The sequence below is a fragment of the Cryptotermes secundus genome, unplaced genomic scaffold, assembly GCF_002891405.2.
Source record: "Cryptotermes secundus unplaced genomic scaffold, Csec_1.0 scaffold298, whole genome shotgun sequence".
Taxonomy (NCBI): Eukaryota; Metazoa; Arthropoda; class Insecta; order Blattodea; family Kalotermitidae; genus Cryptotermes; species Cryptotermes secundus.
The window spans coordinates 2,336,581-2,361,131 of NW_019741976.1; the positions used below are offsets into that span (position 1 = coordinate 2,336,581).

At 43.2% G+C, this 24,551-nt stretch overlaps 1 protein-coding gene across 6 annotated transcripts in view; it reads right to left on the reverse strand.

The window, feature by feature from the left end:
• Positions 1-24,551, reverse strand: part of LOC111872850 — a 166,979-nt gene that overhangs the window by 36,355 nt on the left and 106,073 nt on the right. For all 6 annotated transcript variants that reach the window (XM_023867054.1, XM_023867055.1, XM_033754859.1 and 3 more), the window contains exons 4-7: positions 20,480-20,677; positions 13,753-13,887; positions 11,840-12,081; positions 10,960-11,128 (exon numbers count right to left, since the gene is read on the reverse strand). In XM_023867054.1, the coding sequence (XP_023722822.1) occupies positions 10,960-11,128; positions 11,840-12,081; positions 13,753-13,887; positions 20,480-20,677 (744 nt within the window). The remainder of the gene's footprint in view (positions 1-10,959; positions 11,129-11,839; positions 12,082-13,752; positions 13,888-20,479; positions 20,678-24,551) is intronic.

A 24,551-nucleotide genomic window follows, 5' to 3' on the forward strand; every position in this document is an offset into this window, starting at 1 on the left:
TACTTACAGAAATCTGGAGTGCTATAATTATTTGTAGTTACGATTTGTGTGTCCAATAAATCTATTCATCTATTCCAGAACCCACCATTATTAGTCACGCTAACCCGGAATACGTGACAATGTGTACCTGGCACTTCTCTTCGAGACACTCTCTCTTCAACTATGGATTAATTCGGTGTATGAGATCATCAGTAATAGACACGTATCCCACCACCTTTCAGTACTTACAGCTGATCATTTCATGGCTCTTGAACTATAAGAATTATCACAAGAATTTTAGAAGAAATGATAGAACCTGGAGTCTTCAAACTAAAAACCTAGATAAAAAAAGGTTAAAACTTAACAATAAATCAATTCGGGCAAATATCCTAGTGCTATTGCCATGTATCATATGCATTCGCCTACTGCCACGTCATTCTGAAAGTTATGAACATAAGGACGCGGTATGGAGATCCTGCGATCCTTTATTCTGCAGGAGTACCTCCAACTGCGAGCAAGCAACATAGGCCAAGTCTGGACTATCATGTGTGCATCTTAAAAAAATACGAAAGAGTGTTATTAATACGCTCAACTGTTGGAAATTGTTTGACACAAATAAACCACGTGACAAACCTCAATGCTAATGACACCACAAAAACACGTCTAACTAAAATGAAGGATGAATATTGCGGATGCCTGTCTGTTGAAAGACAAATGGTTCCAGTGTGACGAGAATTCGCCTCTTTTGTTCACGTCCGCTATACGCAAGCATTTGCATTTACTTCTCTGCGGTAGCTGCTTTCCAATTTTGCTTCGTTTGTTTGCTTGCTGACTATGGTTGTTTTCTATCAATATGTGGTTTAAAAATTTACACTTAATCCTAAATGTATATCACTTAATTAAAAAAAAAATATGTCGTTTAATAACTCACTTCAAGAATGAGAGTCTTTCTTGAGAAGATAATAATAGCTAAGCTATCAAGAAAGTACCGCATACTATAGAGGCCGAAGGTTCATTACCGTGTTCACAGGACCCCCCCAGTGGTCCATATCCGAGTCAAGCGAATTCAGTTAACATCCTCATACCCCGATTATTGGAAACACATTTAACAGAGCCCTAAAGTATATGCCTAGGTCTCATTATGATTTTCCAACTGAAATATGTACTATTCCATGCCTTCTACATGTTCACCTGATCACATTCTCCTTAATTTTTTCCTTGGCACTACAGCCCCAGTGGGCCTAGGCCTACCTCCATTAACTTCACCGTTCACTTCGGTTTTTCTAGATCTTACACATTCGGTAGGGCTCCTTGGGCGGGTGATCAGCTCGTCGCAAGGTCTCTACCTGTACACACACAAACTAAACATCCATGCCTTTAGTGGGATTCGAAACCACGATCCCGGTTTCTAAGGCATGTCTAAGGCATGCACTGTCTTCGCTCGCTCGGAAGCCGGGATCGTGGGTTCGAATCAAACTCAGGGCATGGATGTTTAGTTTGTGTGTGTACAGGTAGAGACCTTGCGACGAGCTGATCACCCGCCCAAGGAGTCCTACCGCATGTGTAAGATCTAGAAAAACCTAAGTGAACGGAGAAGTTCATGGAGGTAGGCCTAGGCCCACTGGGGCTGTAGTAACATTTAACACCGAGGGCACGAATTGTTGACACGAGCTGAAATGCAGAATTTTAAGTCCATTAATTACTCTGTTTCAACTCCAAATGTTATACAGTGAGGAATAAACTGAAGAAGATACGTGGATTGGATCATCGGGTATGATCGGCAACTGCAAGATTTCTCTACGTCCTGACATGTTCCAGAGACCATCCAGCCTCTTACAAAATAGGTATGACCATATCGGGAATACAGCAACCGGGTCATGAAGCAAACCACTGACATCCACCTTCAGCTTTACCTTCATCTTCGGTACGCCCCTACACAGTGATGCTTAGGAACATCAGTAATTAGCATTTTATATTAATATCGAACAAAACTCACGCCTCTCCTGTCTTAGTTTCTGTGTGCTACTTGCTGAGAGAAAACACAAGGGTTGATATAGTGACATGCCCGCTGAAAGCCGGGATAGCAGAACCAGAGAAGACTCTGGTTACTAAGAAACGGTGCTGAAAACACGTCTCCGCGGCAACAAAGGCTAACGCAACAGTGCAAGAATCGTTGGAGAAGAAACATGCAATAATAGAAGACATGCTGGAATACTAGTCAGTGGTGGCCCCGTGTGCATAGGCAACCAGTAGCTAGGATTTGCATCCATCAGGAGCCCCGATACAGTCGGCAGCCTGTAAGGACGTGAACACGGAAGTTGACAAACATACTGCGTTAGGAGCCTTTGCCAGGTAAAAGCTAATGAAGACAGGGAAGCCTTGTGTGCTACAGCAGGTTGTAAAGTGCATAAATTAGTGAAATATTTATAATTACTTGCAGTTAAGATTTGTAAGGGTCCAGTAAATCATATTACCAATCCCAACTCCGTTTCTTGTCACTGAAATGTGACAATTCTTTAAGTCGACCGATGTCTGCCATTCAGCTACTAGTAGGCAATCGTTAACTTAATATCTAAATTTTCTAATTGTTATTTACAAGATTCATCACTGGGAGGAGACAAAGCATCAAGAAGCGAAAAGGATTTGAGATGTTACATTCATCCGTGTATAGAACCCATACTGAAAAATACAATTGAGAATAATTCAATGGACTTTTTTAATGCAATGCACTGATCTTCATGTGCCATTTCATTAGCTCCATTTCAATTTTATTGTTTACATTTTTATGAAGTTAATTAAAGATGTCAGGTGTGATGATGTTGCGGTGGTGAACACGAGCACTACCTCCAGGGATGTGAAGCCATGTACCTGCCTGATACTGCCTGTTGGTTCCTCACTAATATTTTTCAATCAGGAATATGGAGGCATTACGTTCCTCCGAAACATGTGTATTTTCTACCAGACTATATGGCGTCAGAGCCAGAAACTTGTGCTCTTTACTAAAGATCCAAGCAGCAAAATAAAATGCACGCGCTACAGACATTAAGCATATGTGTGACGTGAGAAAAAAATCATGATATAGATAGCCAATAGATCCTCCGAAAATGTGACATTTACAATTGTTAGGAACAAGAAGAAGAAATAAAAAATTACTTCAGGAGGAAATGAAGAGGATATTTAATTCGGATAATGCTTAGTACCATTCAGTTCAGAACCTTCTGTCTTCTAGTCTGCTGCTTAAAAACGTAAAAATTAGAACTGTAATTGCCTGTGGTTCTATATGAGTGTGAAACTTGTTGTCCGACGTTAAGGGAGGGACATAGACCGAGGGTGTTTGAGAACAGGGTGTTGAGGAGAATATTTGGACCAAAGAGGGATGAAGTAACAGGAGATTGGAGAAAACTGCTAATGAGCTTCTGACTTGTACCCTTCGCCAAGTGTAATTAGAATGATAAAGCCATGGAAGACGAGATGGGCACGGAATATAGCATCCATGGGGGCGGAGTGCATTTGGGAATTTGGTGGGAAAGCCAAAAGGAAATATACCACTAGGAGAATCTACACGTAGGTGGGAGGATGATATTAAGGTGAGTCTTAGCGAGACAGGTTGGGTGGCATGGGCTGGACTGATCTGGCTCAGGATAAGGACCAATGGACGACTCTTGTGAACATGGTAATGAACCTTCGGGTTCCATAAAATGTTGGGAAAATCTCGACTAACTTCGTGACTGTCATCTTCTCAAGGACTTAGTTTCTTTTAATTCGCTTGGTGGGGGGGTGGAGTCCAACTGGGTCCACTCGGCACCGCGGCCACTGATTGGTCTATTGTAGCCTGCCTCAGGTGATTATGATGCTGGAGAATTTGGTGGAATGAAAATTGGCGGGGGAAACCGAAGTACTCGGAGAAAACCTGGCCCAGCGCCACTTTGTCCAATACAAATCTCACTTGACCAGACCCGGGATCGAACCCGGGCCGCCGCGGTGGGAAGCCAGCGACTAGCCGCTTGAGGTATGGCGCGGCCTAGTTAGTTAGTTAGTTAGTTAGTTAGTTAGTTAGTTAGTGATATTAGAAATAAGCAAATTCAGTAAAGCTTAGTTCAATGAGTACCCGAGTGATGACTTTCTTTGTTATTTTATGTATACTGTTTAAAGCGTTTCTTTCGCAACTGCCTAAGTGGATTACAGAGACTTTCGAAGCGCGATATGCAGGCCAGTGAAGCATATAAGGCGGCATCTTGAAGTAACCAAGTCGTAAAATCGGACAATTTCATTTTTAGAGAGACGGGACGCAACTCTTCAGCGTCAGACGTTTACGTGGGTAGCGATGACGGCAGACTCCGTACACACGTGATGTTTTACAGACTGTATGTTCAAGTCTGCTGACGAATATCACCAGCCATCAATCACGGGAGGCTGGAACTTTTACGGGAATGTGGAGCAGTGCGAGTTGTTTGTTTAACGAAACATTTTCACGTGACTCGAATTGTAGGAAGATTTAGAGTGACAAACTGGAAACAGATGAACAGTGGCACTTGCGGCTTTCATTAAGGCACTCTTTCGTTATTTATCTCAGGTAGCGAGAAGTTTACGAAGATATAGAAGGGTAACTTGCCTCTATGTCGATAATCGAACCCAGACCTCTAGAATACGAGCCAGGGAGCTGTAGCTATCAGGACATCAGCCTAATTACGAATCAGAAAGTACTTGACAGGAGACGCTTTGTGACGCCATACTTGAAGGGACTGAGGGAGAAGAAAGAAATGAATGCCGGAGGGTCTGACAAATATAGACAAGGTCATGCCGATTTAGCCAATGAGAAACCTTTTTCAGCTAGAATATTTCCCTTGTAACGTAAAGTTTCTATTAATAAAACGTCGCGAATAACAATTCTCCTAGTTGTCTCGAAATGGAGGGACCAATATTTCACGGATCTTTACAAACCTTCCAATTAATCCTAAATAAACATTTCCAGCGTTTCTAAACGATGTGCCTTGTGCGTAAAATGGTATGGATTAAATTCGACGTAACTGCTGGGGGTGCTGTCGACTCAAAGATAGTTAGAAATAAAACAATCTTTTACTAACAAGACAGAAGTTTACTACACTAAATTCTTGTAACAGCATACCAGGTGTAAATATTTTACCGCTATGAACCGTTGTCTTCCGACAGTAGACGATAGTTCTTCCAAAGCAGATGCATGGTTACACGAGTATACCTTTACCCGAACACATCTTGGGTACACTATGTATGTATGTATGTATTATGGGAGGGGGTGGGTTTCTCCATGCACTTAGACCAGTTATTGGTCCATTGTGCGTCCCCCTTTTAATTTCTACTGTCGCCATACCCTACCGGTAATGGTGCGTGCCATCAGCCCCCGTAGAGCCAACAAGGTCGGCCCTCGGTACCATGATGCTTCCCTCATCCACCAGAGGCATTGGAGACTACTTGGGCGGGAAAGGGCCTGTAATATAATTCAGAGGTCTCCTAGAGACATGAGGTTCTTTTACGTGCCGTAAATCTACGACACGGGACACACGGCTTAAAGTCCCTCCCGGAGGACTTGTTCCCTGAATTTTTCCGCCCTTAAAAATTCCACGACCTCCGCCGGGTTTGAACCCGCGTATCTTGAGTCATGAGGTGGGAACGTTACCCCTAAACTACGGAGGCCGCTTTTGGGTGCACTAACTACGGTGCATCAGTTTTATGCACATTTTCCGCGAACAGTGCTCTGCCAGAGAACTAAGATGGCGGGTAAGCCATACCAATATGAGAGGGGTGACGAGTCAGTGTAAACCATTATTTTTATAATTTATGCTTGTTGTGAATATCTGTATTAAACATTAGAAATTCAGTCAACACAACCACTTTTCATAATTGTAATTAACTGCATGTAATGCTTGAATTATGTAAGGCGTTTCGACCCTTCCGGCCATAATTTTGGTTACGTCATATTTATTTCAGAGTAGCTATTGTTATTGCTATACAGTGGCCAAAGCCTGCATTTTGTTCTAAAAATAAATGTAGGATAAATTACTGAATACAATTTAAGGGTCCAGTTAACGGACGTGGCTAAACTTTAATAAACTTTTGGAAACTAGCCAAAAACTTATTTAAACACTCATGTTAAACGTCACGATGTGGCTCCACTTGCACTGTAACTATGTTAATTATTAACTTCAGCCATACCATTGTTAAACCAATATATTGGGCCATTTTTATGCATATGAAAAACATGAAACTAAATTCCAGCCAGCACAAGGGCCACCAAACTTTTACACTGGATTCATCAATTGTTGTGTGACTTGTACTGTAACTAAGCCATCCTCGTTGCATTTTCTCCAGATCGTTGTTGAAATTTACTAGAAACTTGTAATTGTTCTCGATGTAAATGAAACATATTTATTGTAATAAAAATGTTGTATTGTTACCGTAAATCGTCACGTATTCACGGTGCAATTTGTAGTGTTGAGCATTGCACTGCTTACTCCTTCTTGTTTTGAAGATAATGTCGCGGGAGATGAGCGCGGAGCAATGGGGATTGCGTCGCTTGGCCTGAGCTCACCTATCACTCGATAGGCAAAAACGTGTCTTCAGCTTCTAGAGTGTTAAGAGACATCGCTCAGCTGATGGCAGAGGCTCTGATCGCCCGACAACTCACAAGAAACTTCCCTATGAATGTTACGTACGATATAAAGCTGCAATGGTCTCGTGCGATTCGAGTTCATCTCAGTTGCAGCGCAGACATGTGATAAAAGTCAGTCAGTGCAGTGTAAGGAGCGAGGCAGTTAGAAGGTCTCTCGGTGTTGAGTGCGTCAATGATGGAGAAGTCATTCAGTTCTCAAGTAAGTTACAAGAAACAAGAGGGAAGCAGGGGGAGTGCTGTAGATGAGCAGTGGAGCTTTCGTGAAATATCGAGTGGACAAATAACTAAACTCAAAAGTGTGAGTGGTTATGGCATAATGACTCAAAATATCGTTGAACGTTATGATAAATTTTCCGTGGTCTCTAATTTTTTATCTCAGTGCGAATTTGTCCGTTGTCGTTGATGATGCGTGTGTTCATATTCTTGTTATAGTGAATGTTGATTGGGGTGGTGATTCGTAAAGGGTTTAACTTGATATGCAAAAGATTCAGTTGCAGAAACTACTGGAAAATTTTCACTTCCTTCTATCCTACAGCTATTAACATGGGACTATGATAATGCAAGGGCCGCCCCATAGCTCAAGCGGTTAGTCGCTGGCTTTCCACCGCGGCGGCCCGGGTTCGATCCCGGATCTGGTCAAGTAGAATTTGTGGTGGACAAAGTGGCGCTGGGGCAGGTTTTCTCCGAGTACTTCGGTTTCCCCTGCCAATCTTCATTCCACCAATTGCTCCACAATCACCCTCACCTATCATGTGGGGCCGGTACAATAGGCCAGAAGCGGCCGCAGTACGAGGGACTTAGTCCCACCTCACTAGCAATAAAAAATGCTAATGCATGTGCAATGTGTTTCTTACGCTTTGAATCCTTGCAGTATTTCTTTTGTTAATCCATGGACAAGTTTATCAGTTCTATATGGGAAGACAGACATGCTTTTGAGCATTTAATATGGAGGATAACGGTTGAGTAATGAGTTGTAGTCAACAGTGTTACTATCAGCAAGAGTTAAGCCAAGAGTACTTTATGAAATACACATTTTTAAACCGAACTGACAAAAGAATTTCTAAATTTCAAGTAACAGTTTCTGTATGTGTCTTACAAACTTGGTGGCTCTGAATAATTCTTATCACTACATAAATATTTACTTCATTATCTTTAAGTACCGTAAGCTTACCACAGAGAAAGGTAGCTGTCATTTCATTGTTAGCTTAGCACTGACAGCTCATATCACCTTTCAGTACACTAAAAGTAATATTCTCACGCGAACTTAGCCATAACAAATTGTAATCGCTGCAAGAGATGTGTAAGCGTTGCAACATCTACTACTGTCACATAAAAGCCAAATTCTGTGATTTTTTGTTTGCAGACTGTGTGTAAACGGCTTCCCCAATTATCTAATTTTCATTTTGCAACAGTGTTCTAAAAAACATAGGCTCCAGTTACTTCTTCAATTCTGGCTTCCCACCGTGGCAGCTCGGTTTCGAGCCCGGGTCAGTAATGTGTTGCCATAAAAGGAAATAGCCCACACTCATCATTCAATCTTCAGTAATTTTCCTAGTATACAGATCTGTAGCTCATAGGCGGAAGGCAATGTCATGTGTTTCAGAAACACACAATGCAGTATATACAAGTATTTACGGTGGCAAGATATACCCACAGTAAGACCCAACAGTTCCTCTAGAAGAAATCCACAGTACTACATTACACTTGTCATGTCTCGCTAACTTATTTAATAATTGTATATTACGTTTCACTATGCTCCAAGCCGGAAGGTCCCAGGATCGAATCTCGATGAGGTCATTGAATTTTTTTAATTTACCTAATCCTTCCAGCCACACTATGTCCCTGGGGTCGACTCAGTCTCTAATACAAATGTGTACCAGGAATATTCTTGGGGGGTAATGGGTGGCCGGCGCGTAAGGCTGACCTCACCGCCATCTGTGAGCCGATTGTCTAGAAAATGTGGGAACCTCAACAACTCACAACCCTATGGGCCTCCAAGATCTGCTACAAGGATAAATTTACTTACTTTATATGACGTTTCAAATTTTATTTTGGCTCTAGGAGTTTATATCGGTTTAACATCTGGCTCTGCAGATTACCATATTTTTATAAAAGGGTTTTACCTAACGGCTGCAGACCCGCTGGGCGACGTCACTCGTCACTGGGTATATAAGATTTACTTAAGCGAGAACTGCAGACGACAGAGTTGGGAATTCCATATGGAATCGGGCCTAAACTTGACATGAGTAACGCATGAAAGACGCAAGTTGTGGGGCACAAAAATAAAATATAAATGGGAGAAGTGGTCGGATTTTAATTCGGGAGTTAATTCTTCGTATCATTTCCTCTTCTTCGCGTATCCCGAATTTGAGTATGCGAGAGTAACATAAGGGATCAAGCATAATTCTTTCCACCTCAGTGTTTCAGGAAGAATAAACAAACTGATGAATATGAAATTCTAGCCAACAAATGTTTTAAAAAGTATAATTTGCATAAGGAAAAGTTACCAGGAAAACAACCAGGCCTAAAAGTGTAAAACAACAAAAGTGATAATGCTCGTTTGTCTTTGGAAAGCAGTAACAAATTTTGCAATGGATATTCAGAATTTGCGTGTTCCATGTTCCGCCTTCATCAAGCTCTACAAGTCAGAAAAATATTAAGTTACCAGTTAACGGAAGAACTGCGCCACTTTGGGTAGAGCAAGCATACAGATGCTTATCGCATTCAAGATCACAGCTTTAAATGTACCTGAATACAGTTATGAAGTAAGCTTCGCACACTAACCGTTATAATACAGGAAATGTACGAAAATTAGCAAATAGTTACTTTCTCTATTACCGTTATCGTTCCACTTAAGCGACGCATGCGCTCTTGAGGGTAATTTTGAAAGATATGCTTCTTTAAGAATAAGACTGTAAGTGGAGATTATGTTCCCAAACAGTCATTAAACATAATATTTCTTGAAGAAAGCAGTCTTCTGGGATTTGGCACCGTGTATATGTGGTGTTAACCGACGTTTCGGAGGAACGTATCGCCTCCATCTTCAGGGTAGAAGTAAAAATATAAGAAATCCGCAAGCGAAGAGACCGTGAGAACCGGTAAAAGCAGACTGGAGGCGATACGTTCCTCCGAAACGTCGGTTAACACCACATATACACGGTGCCAAATCCCAGAAGACTGCTTTCTTCATAGTCACCGCCGTGAAAGCCTCAGATCTTACGTAACATTTCTTTATGGGATTATTATGTTCCCATCGTGGCTCAGAATGATTGAGAATGGGAAGAATTTTCATGTAGTCCAAGATTCTGTGTAGATAGAAGTGAGCTTCCAGATTAATCATCTCTTCACTGAGGTCTTTGCAGGAAATCGAGACATTATGAAGATCCCTTACTGTATTGTACATTTCCTTTCGAGCTTGAGAAGCTCGGTGAAGACTTTAATTACAACGGTTCTGGTAAATGTGACTCTTCCTCCTCTGCATTGGCTCCTGCGTGTATGAGTCTAGTTTTTCTTCAACCACCCCCTCACGTCGACGACAGCAGATACTGTGATGATGACATCACTGCTCAAGCAAAGTTCCTGGGAGACGTTCACGACCTGAGGCCATATCTTTCGGCGCATTTCATTCATACGTCTTCCTGTGACTCCTGTCCGTGCCTAGTTAATGACGTCGATTGTCATCTTGATGTTGAAATTTCGCCAGACCTTCTTGATGATGGGTTTTTTCTTCCCTGTCCGTCACTTTGACAACCCTTGCTAAGTTTCAGTGTGGTTAGGTTTTTAATGTGGCAATCTACAGGCTGGTTGCTCGACGTGGTTATCTGGAGGTGTGGAGTAAACTTTCTGGCACGCAGTTCAATAGAAGAATCTTGTCATAGCAAAGTCGAGAAACAATTGTACACAGATGTAACAGTTTGATTCTTTTCCACTCGCTTTTCCAGCCTACTCAGGACCCAGGCCTCTTATTCAGTTCCGTAATAATTTTTTCACTGACGGTAGGACTTCTTGGACGAGTGATCAGCCCGTCGCAAGGCCACTAGCCAAACACAGAATAACACAGAATAAACGCATACACACGCTAAACATCCAGACCCTGAGTGGGATTCGAACCCACGATCCCAGCGTCCGAGCGAGAGTAGACAGTTCATGCTTTAGACCGCGCGGCTACCGTCACCGGCTACAGTTTGATTTATAGCGTCCCCGAATTACCAACACATTCAGCAGCATAAAGAGCTGTGAAATAATTAATTATAAATATGTGTAATACATTTTTGTCCCAAAGAATGGTGGCTTCGGGAAATTCGGTAAACAAGGAATAAGAAAATTATACTTACCATTAACGTTATACATAGGAGGTCCAAACATGTACCCCGGATAGACATATGCAGGGGCCTGTGTGTATAATGCCGGTCCCGGTGGCTCTCCAGCCTGTGTCGCTTCCATATCGCACTCCTGCGGACTTCCCGGTGGCTCCGTAGATTCAGAGCTCTGCGGGCTGCAGTTCTGCAGGGGAAGGAAATCACAAACTGTGTGTAATTTGCCTGAGGACGTGTAACACAGACACCGAATAATAACTGTCGGACATCGACATTTTCTCTTCAATTAATCATTAATATCAATGGAAATCACACTTATAGTATGCAGGGCTGAGAGACGAAAAAGTCTGAGAACCTATGGTATTTGAATTTAACGCCAAAAATTAGAAAATAACAGTATAAATGCATTATACGTCTGGAACAGGGATATTCAGTAAGATACATTTTCATGGACAACAAGTGTAAATTCTATTTGGGCCTCACTATACGTCCCTTGCCGGTCACGGTAGCCGAGCGGTCTAAGGCATGTACTATCTTCGCTCGCTCGGAAGCAGGGATTGTGGGGTAGAATCCCACTCAGGGCATGGATGTTTGGTGTGTGTATGCGTTTTTCTGTGTTTGTGTTGTCCTGTATTTAGGTAGAGGCCTTGCGACGAGCTGATCACCCGCCCACGGAGTCCTACCGTCTGTAAAATGACCATGAAACTGAGAAATCAGCCCTACGCTCCAAAGTGGGAGCAAAAGGAGGAAAAGCAAGGCCCCCTGCTACGAGCATATACTGTACACTATACACACATGCTACTATTTATATGAAATATATGAAAGAACGTTGGCATATACCGAAATTCTCGAGTGCCATTTTGTGGTTCATGAACCTCAGGAAACAAATGTGGCGTACCTGGGAGTCCGTGGAGTACCGCTTCCTCCTATCCCGCGCAGTAGCGAGGCCGTTATGACAAGGCGCCGTGACGTACGGTAAGAAGGCGGGGTTAAACCACTCCAGGGGTTGCAATGGTAGAGGCTGGCATGGGACTGCTGCCAGGACAGGAGGTCCCCCTCCAGGGCCTCCATAGTGAGGAGCAGGACCCACCACAACCGTCACATTACCAGAATAGGGGTCATACAACTCGTAGCCACTGCCTGCGGAGTAATAGGTTTTATGGGTGTTACTTAGTAATTTGTCCCTCCATAGAAAATTTCTGCATACAGTGACCTCGTTATGCGTGTACTGCTCTGCTACATTCTAAAGGGTTGTGACGAGGGTGTATAACACTCAGAATTATTGGGTTTCCGGAGTTTCTTCATCGTCAGGTGTTCTAGAGGGGCACTCGGTAGCGTAGTTGGCTGAGGCACTATGCTACTAGCCGGAAGGTCGTGGGTTTATAAGTTTACTGGACAGTCACTTTTACACTTGCAAATACTTATAATTATTCACACTTCTAACCTTCCCAGTCGTTTCCTCTTCACTGTTACAATTACTTGCAGCGCTGATCTTGGTGAAGTGTCTTCTGATCTGCTCGGAGCTCAACTGCCCTTGGTCTTTTGTAGGTTACGAACTCTTCTCCTGCTAAAGTCTAATACAAATTCTACTGATCTCTTACGGAATATGAACTGTTATACCTTGCATTCGGACTGAACAGGGAACATTTTGTCGAATGGTTAATTTCGCCCACTGTTTTGTAAATGCTGCTTCAAAGAATTCGTTGCTTGGATATTGCTAGCTGTTGTGTAGCAATGGATGCGTTCTGGATCCTAGCCGTTGTAGCGGGAACGTTGGTGGTTGTCTAGGAAACCAACCCTGATCTCACTAAACCATTCTGGCTTTCTGGCGGCACGTCACAATATTTATTTTACAGAGCAGGGTCGTCAGCCTTGCGTCCAACCCCCAACCCGGAGGACCAGGTCTCTGTATTTATGTCCCATTGTAACAGGATGGACCACTTATATACCCCAGGCACCGGCTTCCCTTTCCGTCACCTTCTACGATTAGCAAGGCTAAGGGTGAGGTATTCTAACCCGCCTCCGCTTAGGAATTTGTTACGAATCATAAACTTAATATTTCAGCTAACAGAAGAAGAGATCAGACTGCGCGAAGCGTCGGGAAAATTTATATAACAGGCAATGCTTATGGTTTCAATACGGGAGATTGCTAGTTCGAATCTCGGCCGACATACCGACTGCCTCCACTGAGGTTTTTCGTTGTTTTCCTCAGTCCTTCCGGGAAAATTCTGGGACAGATCTTTAAATGAAGTCACGACAGCTTGCATATACACACACACACACACACATGCCACGTCACATTACTCTCTAATCACCTTACCACTCGATGCAATATGTTCCGAGCTACTGAGAGCGTAGTTAAATAAACTATTAATAACAAAAATAAATAATACGTGAAATTGAACCGTAGCAGAGCATGAAAGAGCGGTTTTATCGTTTGCTTCATGGAAAGTTCTAAAGTTATCTTCTTTAGAAAACAGACTGCAATAACCTGAATAATGAGCAGCTTAATCTATATGTAGGGGCACTTAACGCACCAAGCGCTAGTAAATTCAGTTTTATGAGTTATACTCGATGTGTACAAAAGGAAGAATACGGATTTTCCTCTTTAAACAAACATTAGAAAAACTGCATAAAATATTTCTTGGACGGTTCAGTTGTTTCGGTACATGTAAACGTTAATTTTTGCTTTGCGGTTGCTTTGTTACTCTCTCGCTTAGCATGTCCTTCTGCAGGGTCACGAACTAAGAGTGGTGCATTGTACCCCTACACACTGTAAATAGAAACTCAACTGCTTCCGGTTTCACTCACCATTTATATAATAGAGTCCTGGAGGAGGACCTCCTGTTTGGTCCACGTAGCCGTTCGTCGCATATATATATTGAGGATGCTCCTCCACTGGACTCATGACGTCACTGCTCGTGGTCTGGTCGTTCTCTATTGGTTCTGAAACAGAATCGGTGATCGTGGAATATTATTTCACTGTAGCACTCATTAGAGGTCACCCAAAAGAGAAAACGCACACTTACAGGATACAGAGACGCAGGGCATAAGTAAGATCATCTTCCCCAAGTCGATAACTCAGTATAATAATAATAATCCGCTTATCTGAAGGGAGCAAACTGAGTCGATTCGGAATCCTGGACGAGCGAAGTCGAGATGGTTTCTAAAGCATTATTATTATAGAACTAAAGACTTATTTAGACACCTCGAATAATATCAGAGCCATTAATATAAACATAATTTCTCCTTTAACATATTTCTTCTGAATGGTACAATGGCGAAACACATAAATAAAATAACTTTGATACCGTAGGCACTATCCTATCAGAGGCCAGTGAACGTGTTGCTCTGCCAGTGGTTCCTCTTAATCCGGTAGCCATATTTCAGTTTTCTGCACACTGGCAATATATACTTCTCATTGCCAGGAAAATTACCTCAAACCTACACTGTCATTCGTCGTTGCGGTGGTGGTGGTGGTGGTGGTGGTGGTGGTGGTGGTGGTGGTGGTGGTGGTGGTGGTGGTGGTGGTGGTGGTGGTGGTGGTGGTGGTGGTGGTGGTGGTGGTGGTGGTGGTGGTGGTGGTGGTGGTGGTGGTGGTGGTGGTGGTGGTTGGTCTAGTCACGGTGATGGTTCGGGTTGTTGCGGTAGTAGTGGTGGTGGTTCTTGCTGTTGTGGCTCTGGTGGTAGTTCTGGTTGCCGTGGTAGTGGTTATTGTCATGGTGGTCGTGGTGGTGGTGGTGGTGGTGGTTGTGGTCATGTTTGTCGTGGTGCTGGTTGTGGTGGTAGTGTTGGTTATGGTCGTGGCAGTTAGGGTGGCAGTACCTCGCATTAGTGGCAGTAATGGTTAATAGTATCGCACATTAGCTGCAGCGAATAGCGCTCCCATTTCGTGACCAGGAGATCACAGATCAGAATCCCAGAAAAGTTAGCGGATATCCTCGCAGGCTGGGTTCTCCCCTAGTCACACCACTCACACATTTGCATGGTGCATTAAAACTGGCAATGGTTGCTCTGTTATATGTCTTTCTTTACCGAGTTTGACAATCTTTCTTCCGTTTGGCATTATTTGGCTAATGAACAGGAGAAACATCCTCAGACACTAATAATCAACCAGCATCAACTTCAGAACCGCAGCTGCAGACGGGAAATAAGTCAAGGATTCTCATGACACATGTACACGTGTCTACGATGGGAGACTCTTAACTGGGTTACAGAGAGACTGGCAGACATGGCCCCTTAAGCAGGCGTTATATGCCGCGCTCTTTGTGGTATCCGGTTTCAAAATAGTACTGTCTGGATATTCGTGTGGAGAGAATAAGTAAAATAGCGAAAAACATCGGTTGGGACTTTCGATAGCTCGGAAGAAAATCAAGCAGAATATCTTCCGTATGTAGGTCTAAAATCAACCTGCTCGGAAGGACTTGTGCAGGAACCAATGTTGACAAAGTGACGGAAAAGAAATATGATATTTATTTTTGGTGGCGCTTTGCCCCAAATGATCTAATGAACTGGGAGATTAGTTCCTCGTTATCGCGTCTCTTTCTCGGGAGGTTCGGATTTAGAATGTTGTCTGGGACAGACGTCAAACGTTTGTTTCTCGTGGACGATTTTCCATTTGCCTTCGTCTTCCGTGTGTTAGGAAGCCTCCGGTCAACACAAACAATGGTGAGTTTGTAAGATTTGAGGCTTTCACGGCGGTGACTATGAAGAAAGCAGTCTTCTGGGATTTGGCGCCGTGTATATGTGGTGTTAACCGACGTTTCGGAGGAACGTATCGCCCCCATCTTCAGGGTTGAAGAAAAAGTATAGTTAAATCTGCAAGCGACAACACCTGCTTTACCGTGTCTCACGGTGTTGTCGCTTGCAGATTTAACTATACTTTTTCTTCAACCCTGAAGATGGGGGCGATACGTTCCTCCGAAACGTCGGTTAACACCACATATACACGGCGCCAAATCCCAGAAGACTGCTTTCTTCAATGGTGAGTTTCTTGCCTTTATACAGAAACGACTCGTTTGTTCATGTAATTCTGTAATGAATGCATTTCCTTCTAAGTGTATCTTCAGGCAATGCATCAGGGCCCCCTCGTTTTTAAGTGTTTATAGAGCAAAGGTTGTAAGCAAGTTGTCTCTGTGCTTAATTAAGCACCACGTCATGAAGGCATATTGCAGAATGGACACACAGCTCCACCATTCTTGACCCCGGCACTAGCTGGAGGTGAGTAGTCAGCTTGACGCCCCCGGACGCTTTACGACCGGCGAAAGAGCCCCCCGTACCCAGTGGATAGGAGGGTGGGTGAACTCCAGAGCCTGCCTGGACGTTGCTAGTGAAAAGGAAAAAAAATCGTCCCCTGTCAAGAATCGAACCCCGGCCGTTCAATCCGTTGAAGTCTGAATTTAATTATGAAGTAAAACATTCAGTTTCACCCAAGCATGTAACTATTACTTTCACTGAGACTTTTGTTAAACCTCCGCGTAGAGTAGGATATTTCATTTGTCAAATTAACTGCCTATAGCATTAAAAAGGGAAGGAAACTGAATGCAAGAGAAGCAGACAAATGGAAGAAGTGAGAACAGGTAGAAAGGAAGGAAGGAAGGAAGGGAAAAAGTAATAAAGAGATGGATGGAAGAAAGCAAGGGGGAAGAGCATAGAGAACGAAACAAAGGAGAGAAGAAAACAAATATTTCCATCTTAATCGATGTTCTTTCCCTGAGCATTCTAAGAGCGTCGTGAAGTAACAGACTATCTGCTCTATCACGGAACCTTATCAGCATAGCAAGTGTGCGAAATCTTCAGCTGTAAACTTCCGTTTCCCAAATAAGGCGTCTTGCCAAATGTAGCTGAACCACAAGGAACGTGAAAGAAGAGGAAAATTATAAGAACTGGGCTTTGCCTTCCAAAGTTGTGTTAGATTTAGAAAATAAGCCCGCTGTTTACATAAAATTAGAATGAAATGACTAAACAGCCGATAGGTACGTATGTACTACACAATGCCATACTGTGTGTGTGCTATATGCCCGAAATTTCTTACACCTGTCGGTTTCGGGTTTTATTTGGAAAAGACAGCAGTTGTACTCTACTCGTACTGTCATGAGGACAGAACATCAGCCCTAGATTGTTCATCTTGATCTGAGAATTATAATTGTAATGGATTCTGTTATATGCATTTAACTCGAATATGACAATGAGAAATTAGTAATTCGGGATATAAAAAAGCAACTTTTAGATACATTAAATCAGTTCAAGCCGCAAGTGGCATAGAAATCAGAGACGTATGTCAGTGCTGTAATGTGGCGCCTGTAGTGCTTCATTCTGCTTGAACTAGTCTATACCTATTAGGTAGATTTGCCATTTTGTAAGAATAACGTATATTCACAAGCGTTCGAGAACAAAGTTGTCAAGAAGTCACCTGGAACTAGCAAGGTATTTGTGATACAAGACGGTATAACGAGCAACTTCGTCATATAAACAGGCCACCCCAATTACAGTACTAATGTCAGGATGCTGAGGAACATGACAGCTAGACGTGTAGGGGGAAAAGAACTCGTACAGAAATTTAATGGGGGTCATTTTGGAAGAGAGTGGCTTGAAAATTGAAAAGGGGGTGACAGATTAACATTATGCTTTTCTTCTGTGAGAGTGGGAGATAAACGCTTCTGCCTCAGGATCATGTGGCCTTCAATCGATCTCCGGGTTCTGTTAGTTAGTTTACTGCTGCCACAACCACTGGAGCACCTACTGCAATCCCTGCCCCTACTCTGCTTCCATTATTTGCTGAAGTACACGTTCTTCGTCAAGGTTTTCCTTAAAATACACTCTATGGAAATAAGTCGTTGCTTATTTATTGTATCACATACTTCTAATGAAATCTTACTTCATGTCTTCGTACGTGTGTGTATGATAAGATTGTAGTATTCCGGAATGTGACTCCATGTGGTCTTGTCGGTGGGTACAGACGTTTCGGAGAAACATATTTCATCCTTCTTCGAGGTCAAGTAAGTTTAGGAATAGTCTTTGTTATATGGGCAACTCGAAATTGAGCTGCATGCAATTTTGGCCTGCTCCCTCGGTCGAACCGCGTTGTCTTGGAACCGAGCCATGTCTTGGCTCCTGACGTTATTGCAAATTACAAGGAAGCTGTCATGAGACACAAGAAGGTGGGGTCACGAAACGAGCCCTGTCCAAACCAATGGGAAAATACGAACAAAAACGTCCCTTATGCTGGCCACATTGGTTTATCGTCAGACACATGTAACTGTGTTACAATAAATTTCTAGCTGTAATTTAACAAACTGCAAAGGCCATGTAAAGATTAAGAGTGCTCTTTAACATTCCAATTGGCAGAATCAAACAGTGAATTGAGTTAATGCGCTAAATGTTGGATTATAAATTTAAATTAGATAACATGTATTATGACGAAAATATACTACAAACTTAAAATTAAAAAGAAAATGTAAGATTTGAGATTTTCACGGCGGTGACTATGAAAAATTCCGTCTTCTGGAATGTGGCGTCGTGTAGATATTGTGTTACGGACGTTTCGGAGGAACATATCGCCTCCATTTTCAGGGTATATGAAATCCGCGAGCGATGACTACAAGCAGTGTAATTACGTAAAGCACGAAAGCCATCTGTGTGAAATATAGGCCTATTGAACAAAAGAACGAATTTTGCGCCCGTATTATGTAAAAAATAATTATCATAAATCCTAAAATGTCGTACACCTGTCGGATATGAGTAAAGACAGCTGATGTTTTAATAATTTCCTTCTGTGCCAATACACTGTTTGTAAATGAGACTCATGATTAGATTCTGACAGATTTGTGTAAGTAAAGTAAAGTAAGGTAAAGTTATCCCTGTAACAGGCCGTGGAGGCCAATAGGGTTGTGAGATGTTGAGGTTCCCACATTCAATAGACAATAGTCTCATAGATGGCGGAGGAACTATGCTATAAGCCGGAAGGTCGCGGGACCGAATCCCGATGAGGTGGATTTTTTCAATTTTCCTAATCCTTCCAGCGCACTATGGCCCTGGGGTAGATTCAGCCTCGAACACAAAAGAGTACCAGAAATATTCTTCAAATATTCTTGGGGGTTAAGGGCAGCGGGCGCGTAAGGCGCGTCTGAGAGATTTGTGTAAACAGCAAAACGAGAAATCTTGCAAACATTTGTCGAGTTATTGAAACCCTTTAGCCTCCATTAGACGTGACCTTTAGCGACTAAGTAATACTGCATATGAAGCACCAATAAGCTGGGAGCAGACACTATGTCCTGGCACATTATAACAAGCTATATGATAGCCCTCACCCCCCTCACGTACACGATATGCCATCTTTCACTTGACAGGATGACTTTTTAAGTTCCGTGAACTGAGAATGAATGTCTTACCCATTATGACTCAACAGACTTCAACGGAAAATCGAAGAATGCTTCTTTTGACTGAGTGCTGTTAGCATAGAATGCAGTGTTAAAGAGGCTTTCGAAATCCTGGACAGTTTCGGAGCATCAGATATGCAGGTACTGCGGACCGGTAAATAACCAGCTAACCAACCAAGAAAAGACGTAACAAAATGGTGGAGAAACTCGCATAATGAACCTCAATATTTGCGTACTTCATGGAACAGAGTCAAGGCGATTAAATCGAAGAATATGGGATAAGAGGGCACAGAGAATATAATAACTTCACATACTCATTTAGTCCGAAAAACTCACGAGAAATATCTATTTTGGAGTTACAGAATTACGTTGCAGGTTCTGGTAGATTAACTGATCTTAAGGAAACGTATCCTGAAGTTATGGACTGAATTCAACTGTGTGGGACCCGAATTCTGATGGCGGAAGGTGAGGTCTACTGCCGAAATTTCGCGAACACAGCTATATATCTTTGGATTCCACAAAATCAAGAAATTCACTGGTCTTCTAAGTAACCATAGCTCAAGCGGTTAGTCGCTGGCTTCCTACCGCGGCGGCCGGGGCTCGATCCCGGGTCTGTCAAGTGGGATTTGTGGTGGACAAAGTGGCGCTGGGGCAGGTTTTCTCCAAGTACTTCGGTTTCCCCTGCCAGTCTTCATTCCACGAGTTGCTCCACAATCACCCTCACTTATCATCTGGGACTGGTACAATAGGCCAGAAGTGGCCGCAGTACAAGGGACTTAGTCCCACCCCACTAGCAATAAAAAAACCCAATGACTTTCTAGAAATACAGTATGCCGTGAGGGTCGTACAGAATAAGCTTTCACTTCCAGGAAGATTATAAAAGAGATTCAGATACTTTGCTTTAATTTAATACTGTTCATTATGACACCGCTATAAATAATATGTTACAGGCTCATAAAAGAATGATTATGTTAAACATGGTAAGTTTACTGAAATGTACTAAAACGATCTTCATTTATCCTCTGCAAACATTCAAGGCACAGCGTGGAGCCTTCGTACAACGTTGCTTTGCTGTTTTCTCCAGGACAGACCGCGCCTGAATTGCTGACAGATACGTTTGGATTTAGGAGTACGACATGCGTCGACAATTTCTACCCTACCTCCGTCTTGTTCATAGGTCCCATTGACGTTGAAGTTTCCATTAGCAACATCAGCTGCCGTAATTTCGGGATTCGTGTTGCTGTTATTCACATTGGCAGTGGTGTCGACTGTGGGCGCTGCAGTCGGTCGCTTGCGGCCTAAGTATCCTTTCTTGAACAGCACGTCCTGGCGAGGCGTTGTTATCTTCGTGTACTCCTCTGAAACGTCAACAAGAAGAGAAAAATTAGGAAGCGTTATCTTCATTGACACCTCTGAAACACAAAACGAAACAAGACTAAGAGAGGAGTAACTATCTTCTGCGATTTTACGCCGTGTAGTCCTTGAAAGAGCCGGTCACAGTCGTCGCGCGGTCTGTGGCATGAACCGTCTTCTCCCGCCCGAGCACTGCGGTCGTGGGTTCGAACTCCACTCGAGACATGGATGTCTCTGTGTAGGTAGCGGCCTTGCGACGGGCTGATCCCCCGTCAATAGGATTAAGAAACTGAAAAAGCAGTCAAGGTCCGAAGGGCTGTACAGCCATAGAGAGAGAGAGAGAGAGAGAGAGTCCGTTGGAATTCAACCGACATTTCAGAGGAAACCATCAGGTTGCTTTTTTCACCTGAGTTCACGATGGTTCCATGCTTGGCTTATTCTTCAACCCTGAAGTTGGAAGGGATACGTTCCTCCGAAACGTCGGTTGATTTTCAGTGGGCTACAAGGCATTATATACCACCGCTGTGAGAACCTCAAATCCTGCAAGATTAGGAGGGGTCTATGAGATCTGCAGGTTCCCACAGCGGTTGGTTACTCGGATTACGGTTGGCATAAACACGACGCCCTGTGATTTGGTAGGCAGGTTCCGACCTTTCAGACAAACCGAATTCTCTCACGATATCAGCTCCATAAAGACGGTCTGGTTCCTCTCAGCCACGGTCACTGACGCCCACTCCGGAATATTTACATATTCAATATCCATAATCGTCTTCTCATATCACTCAGCGTTATACGAATAAAAATTGAATCAATGCGCACAGTCCACAGTAGAAATGTCGGAAGAGTTCATATGCCACGAACGTCTGAGCTGTTTTCCAGTTTCATCATTGCTAAGATGTAACATAGAAGCTACTCCGATGGAGGTAACTCGATGTTTTCCAGACCCCATCTAAGAGAATGCTTGGAGGGTATAACTGGGCTGAAGTCATATCAACATTCCCGACATTGTTTCATTTGTCGCAATTGGGCTGAACTACAATTTGTGCCACATGACGAAACTGACATGCCCCTATATCTTCCACGCACATAAATAACACGGTTCTCTACTTTTACCTTCAAACAGAACAGGGTCACTTCTCCCTTCTCACTTACCCATGCATCACATATAGTCGACCTCTTACAGTTGATATAATGTCGTTACATACCTTTAAATGAATTATCAAACGCGTCGAAGTTAATATTCTGTATATTGTATAATAAAATTATAACCAAGCATATGTAGAAGGGGCCTATTTCATGAAGTATAGCATATGCTTTTCGTTATCTTGAACTCAGGCCTACGTTTTTCTTTTTCTAGTCCAATTCAAATATCAGTCCGAAAGCCTATTCTTGTTCGCTATGAATTTCACCTTCTGCATGGCCTTCCAGGATCTCCTATTCCTTTGGGTCTATACTGAAGGATCTTCGTCGTCGTTCGTCAGTGTTCCATCCTATCAGGCGAACACTTAAATGAAAAACTTCATACGAAACACAAATGAAACTACACAAAGTGATGGCCGTCCCTACGCTGCTGAATGGAAATTAAAGTTGGACAACGAGAAAATGACAAACAGCAGAAATGAAAGTCTTAAGATCTGTAAGTGCTGCACAAGACAGAATAAAATTTGAACGAAGATGTAAGAATTTGTTAGGAGCATTCTCAATGAATAACAGACTAGGAAGTTGCAGACAAGACTGGACTGAATATATTGTGGCGCACAGAGAGATTATTAAGCGGTGGCTCTGTAAACAGCTACCGTTGCTATGCAACGGCTCGGTAATCAGCTTCCTGTTGCTAGGTAGCAGATTCTTAACAATGCTAGACTACAACAATGGGAAATGGAGTGTTTCTACGTGTTCCGTGCCGAGAAGCTATAAGCAACGGAAACCGTCGGTTCAGTTCGGATCTCGTGTGGGAGCGGGTCGAATACCTCCACCGTAGCCCCGTGAGTCGTAGGAGCCGACGAAAGGGGAAGTCTCGAATCTGAGACAGTAAAATATGGTCGCGAGTCCCACGGGACTCGGACCCGAGAATGGCTGCGCTGGCGAAGGTCAGTAGCAATTGTAAACGATAGACTCATCCTCTCGTTAGAGACAGCGCCCCACATCAACATTTCTGTCTGACAGTAATAAGAATCTGGTCATAAGCCCCAGATGGGTGCTTTATGCCAAGACAGACTGGCCGACTGACCGTCGGTCGTAACATAACACTCAGACTCAGGCTCAGTTCAGTTCGGATCAGTTCTGCACGGGAGGCTGTGAAGAGAGGTCCTGAGCGCGTGAAGCTAAAGAATCTCCACTGTTAGAAGCCGTTACGAGGGAACGGCTTGTGAAGACAAAGCAGGTTGGAAAAGGCTTAGCGTGTGCTGCGGTAATTTGAGAATTCTGGAGGTTGGCGGTGGCGTTGTAATTGCTTGTATTTCCGATTCGTGTGTATAAGTGTTTAATAAATCCACTCAGAAATCAAAACCCCGTCGAGAGTCACGCCTACTACATGACAATATGAAGAGGCCTACATTTATGAGCCCAGCAAGTGTTCGAGATTTATCAACCTGTCATGTACTCTGATAGTCTTCGCTGCGAAAGCCGCCCTAGTTGTCTGCACGTTCCTCATTAGGTCGCCTCTGGGTTCTAATTTAACCTAACCACTTATTTTATCTACCTCTTAGCATATACGTGCTGTGCAAGTGGCCTTGTTGCTGTAGACACGTCCGTTCCACTGTTGACTAAGGGCTTCTTCGCTAAATAAAAAGCTCCAGCCTTTCTCTGCTCAGAAACCATGATAAAACACTGATATCTGTAGACTCAAAGAGTGCCGATCACAATGGCCGCGCAGTCTAAGGCATGAACTTTCTTCTCCCCCTTCGAAAACTGGGATCGTGGGTTTGAATTCCACTCGAGGCATGGCCACTCTGTGGCATTTATTTTGTCTTTGTGTTGATCTGTGTGTAGGCAGCGGCCTTGCGACGGGCTGATCCCCCATCCAAGGAGTCCTAGAAACAATGTATAGGAAACTGAAAAACAAGCCTAGCTCCACAAGGGCTTCATAGCTATAGATAAATAGATAGACAGATATACAGATAGATAGATAGGCAGACAGACAGAGAGACAGAGAGACAGATAGATAGATAGATAGATAGATAGATAGATAGATAGATAGATAGATAGACTCAAGAGTACGCCACTATCTGTCTATTTTAAAATACATTTCAAATTAAAGATAAAAGGTAAAGGTAAGGCTAAGTTGTTCCTGTGCTTAACTAATTAAGCACTACGCCATGAAGATGTAGGGGGAAGTGGATGTATAGAGCCACATACTCTTGACCTCGACACTAGTTGAGTGGTCAGCTTTACACCCCGGCCGCTTTACCCCCGGGAAAGAGCCCCCGGTTGGGTGGACCCCAGAGCCGGTCTCGGCGACATGGAGAAGAGAAAATTTTTTATCCTAAAGGGACTCGAACTCCGACCCCTCGGTCGTCCAGCCCGTAGCCAGTCGCTATACCGACTGCGTTATCCCGGCTCCTCACGTCCAGCCCGTAGCCAGTCGCTATACCGGCTGAGCTATCCCGGCTCCTAGACAAAATGTAAATGATATGAATATCATAAATTTCTAATAGCCCCCGCGATTTTCATGGCACATTCAGGTACAATTGCACAACATTTAGTAGGCCTGTTTGTGTACTACATTATTGGGGATTATCAGTGTGGATTTCGTCATAACAGATTAATTACTAATTATATTTCCCACATTCCTCAGATAACAGGTTGAAGGGGGTGTAATAGGAGAGAACATCAGCTGTTCACAGAATTTGAAGAAGTCGATGATTAGGTCAGGCGGAT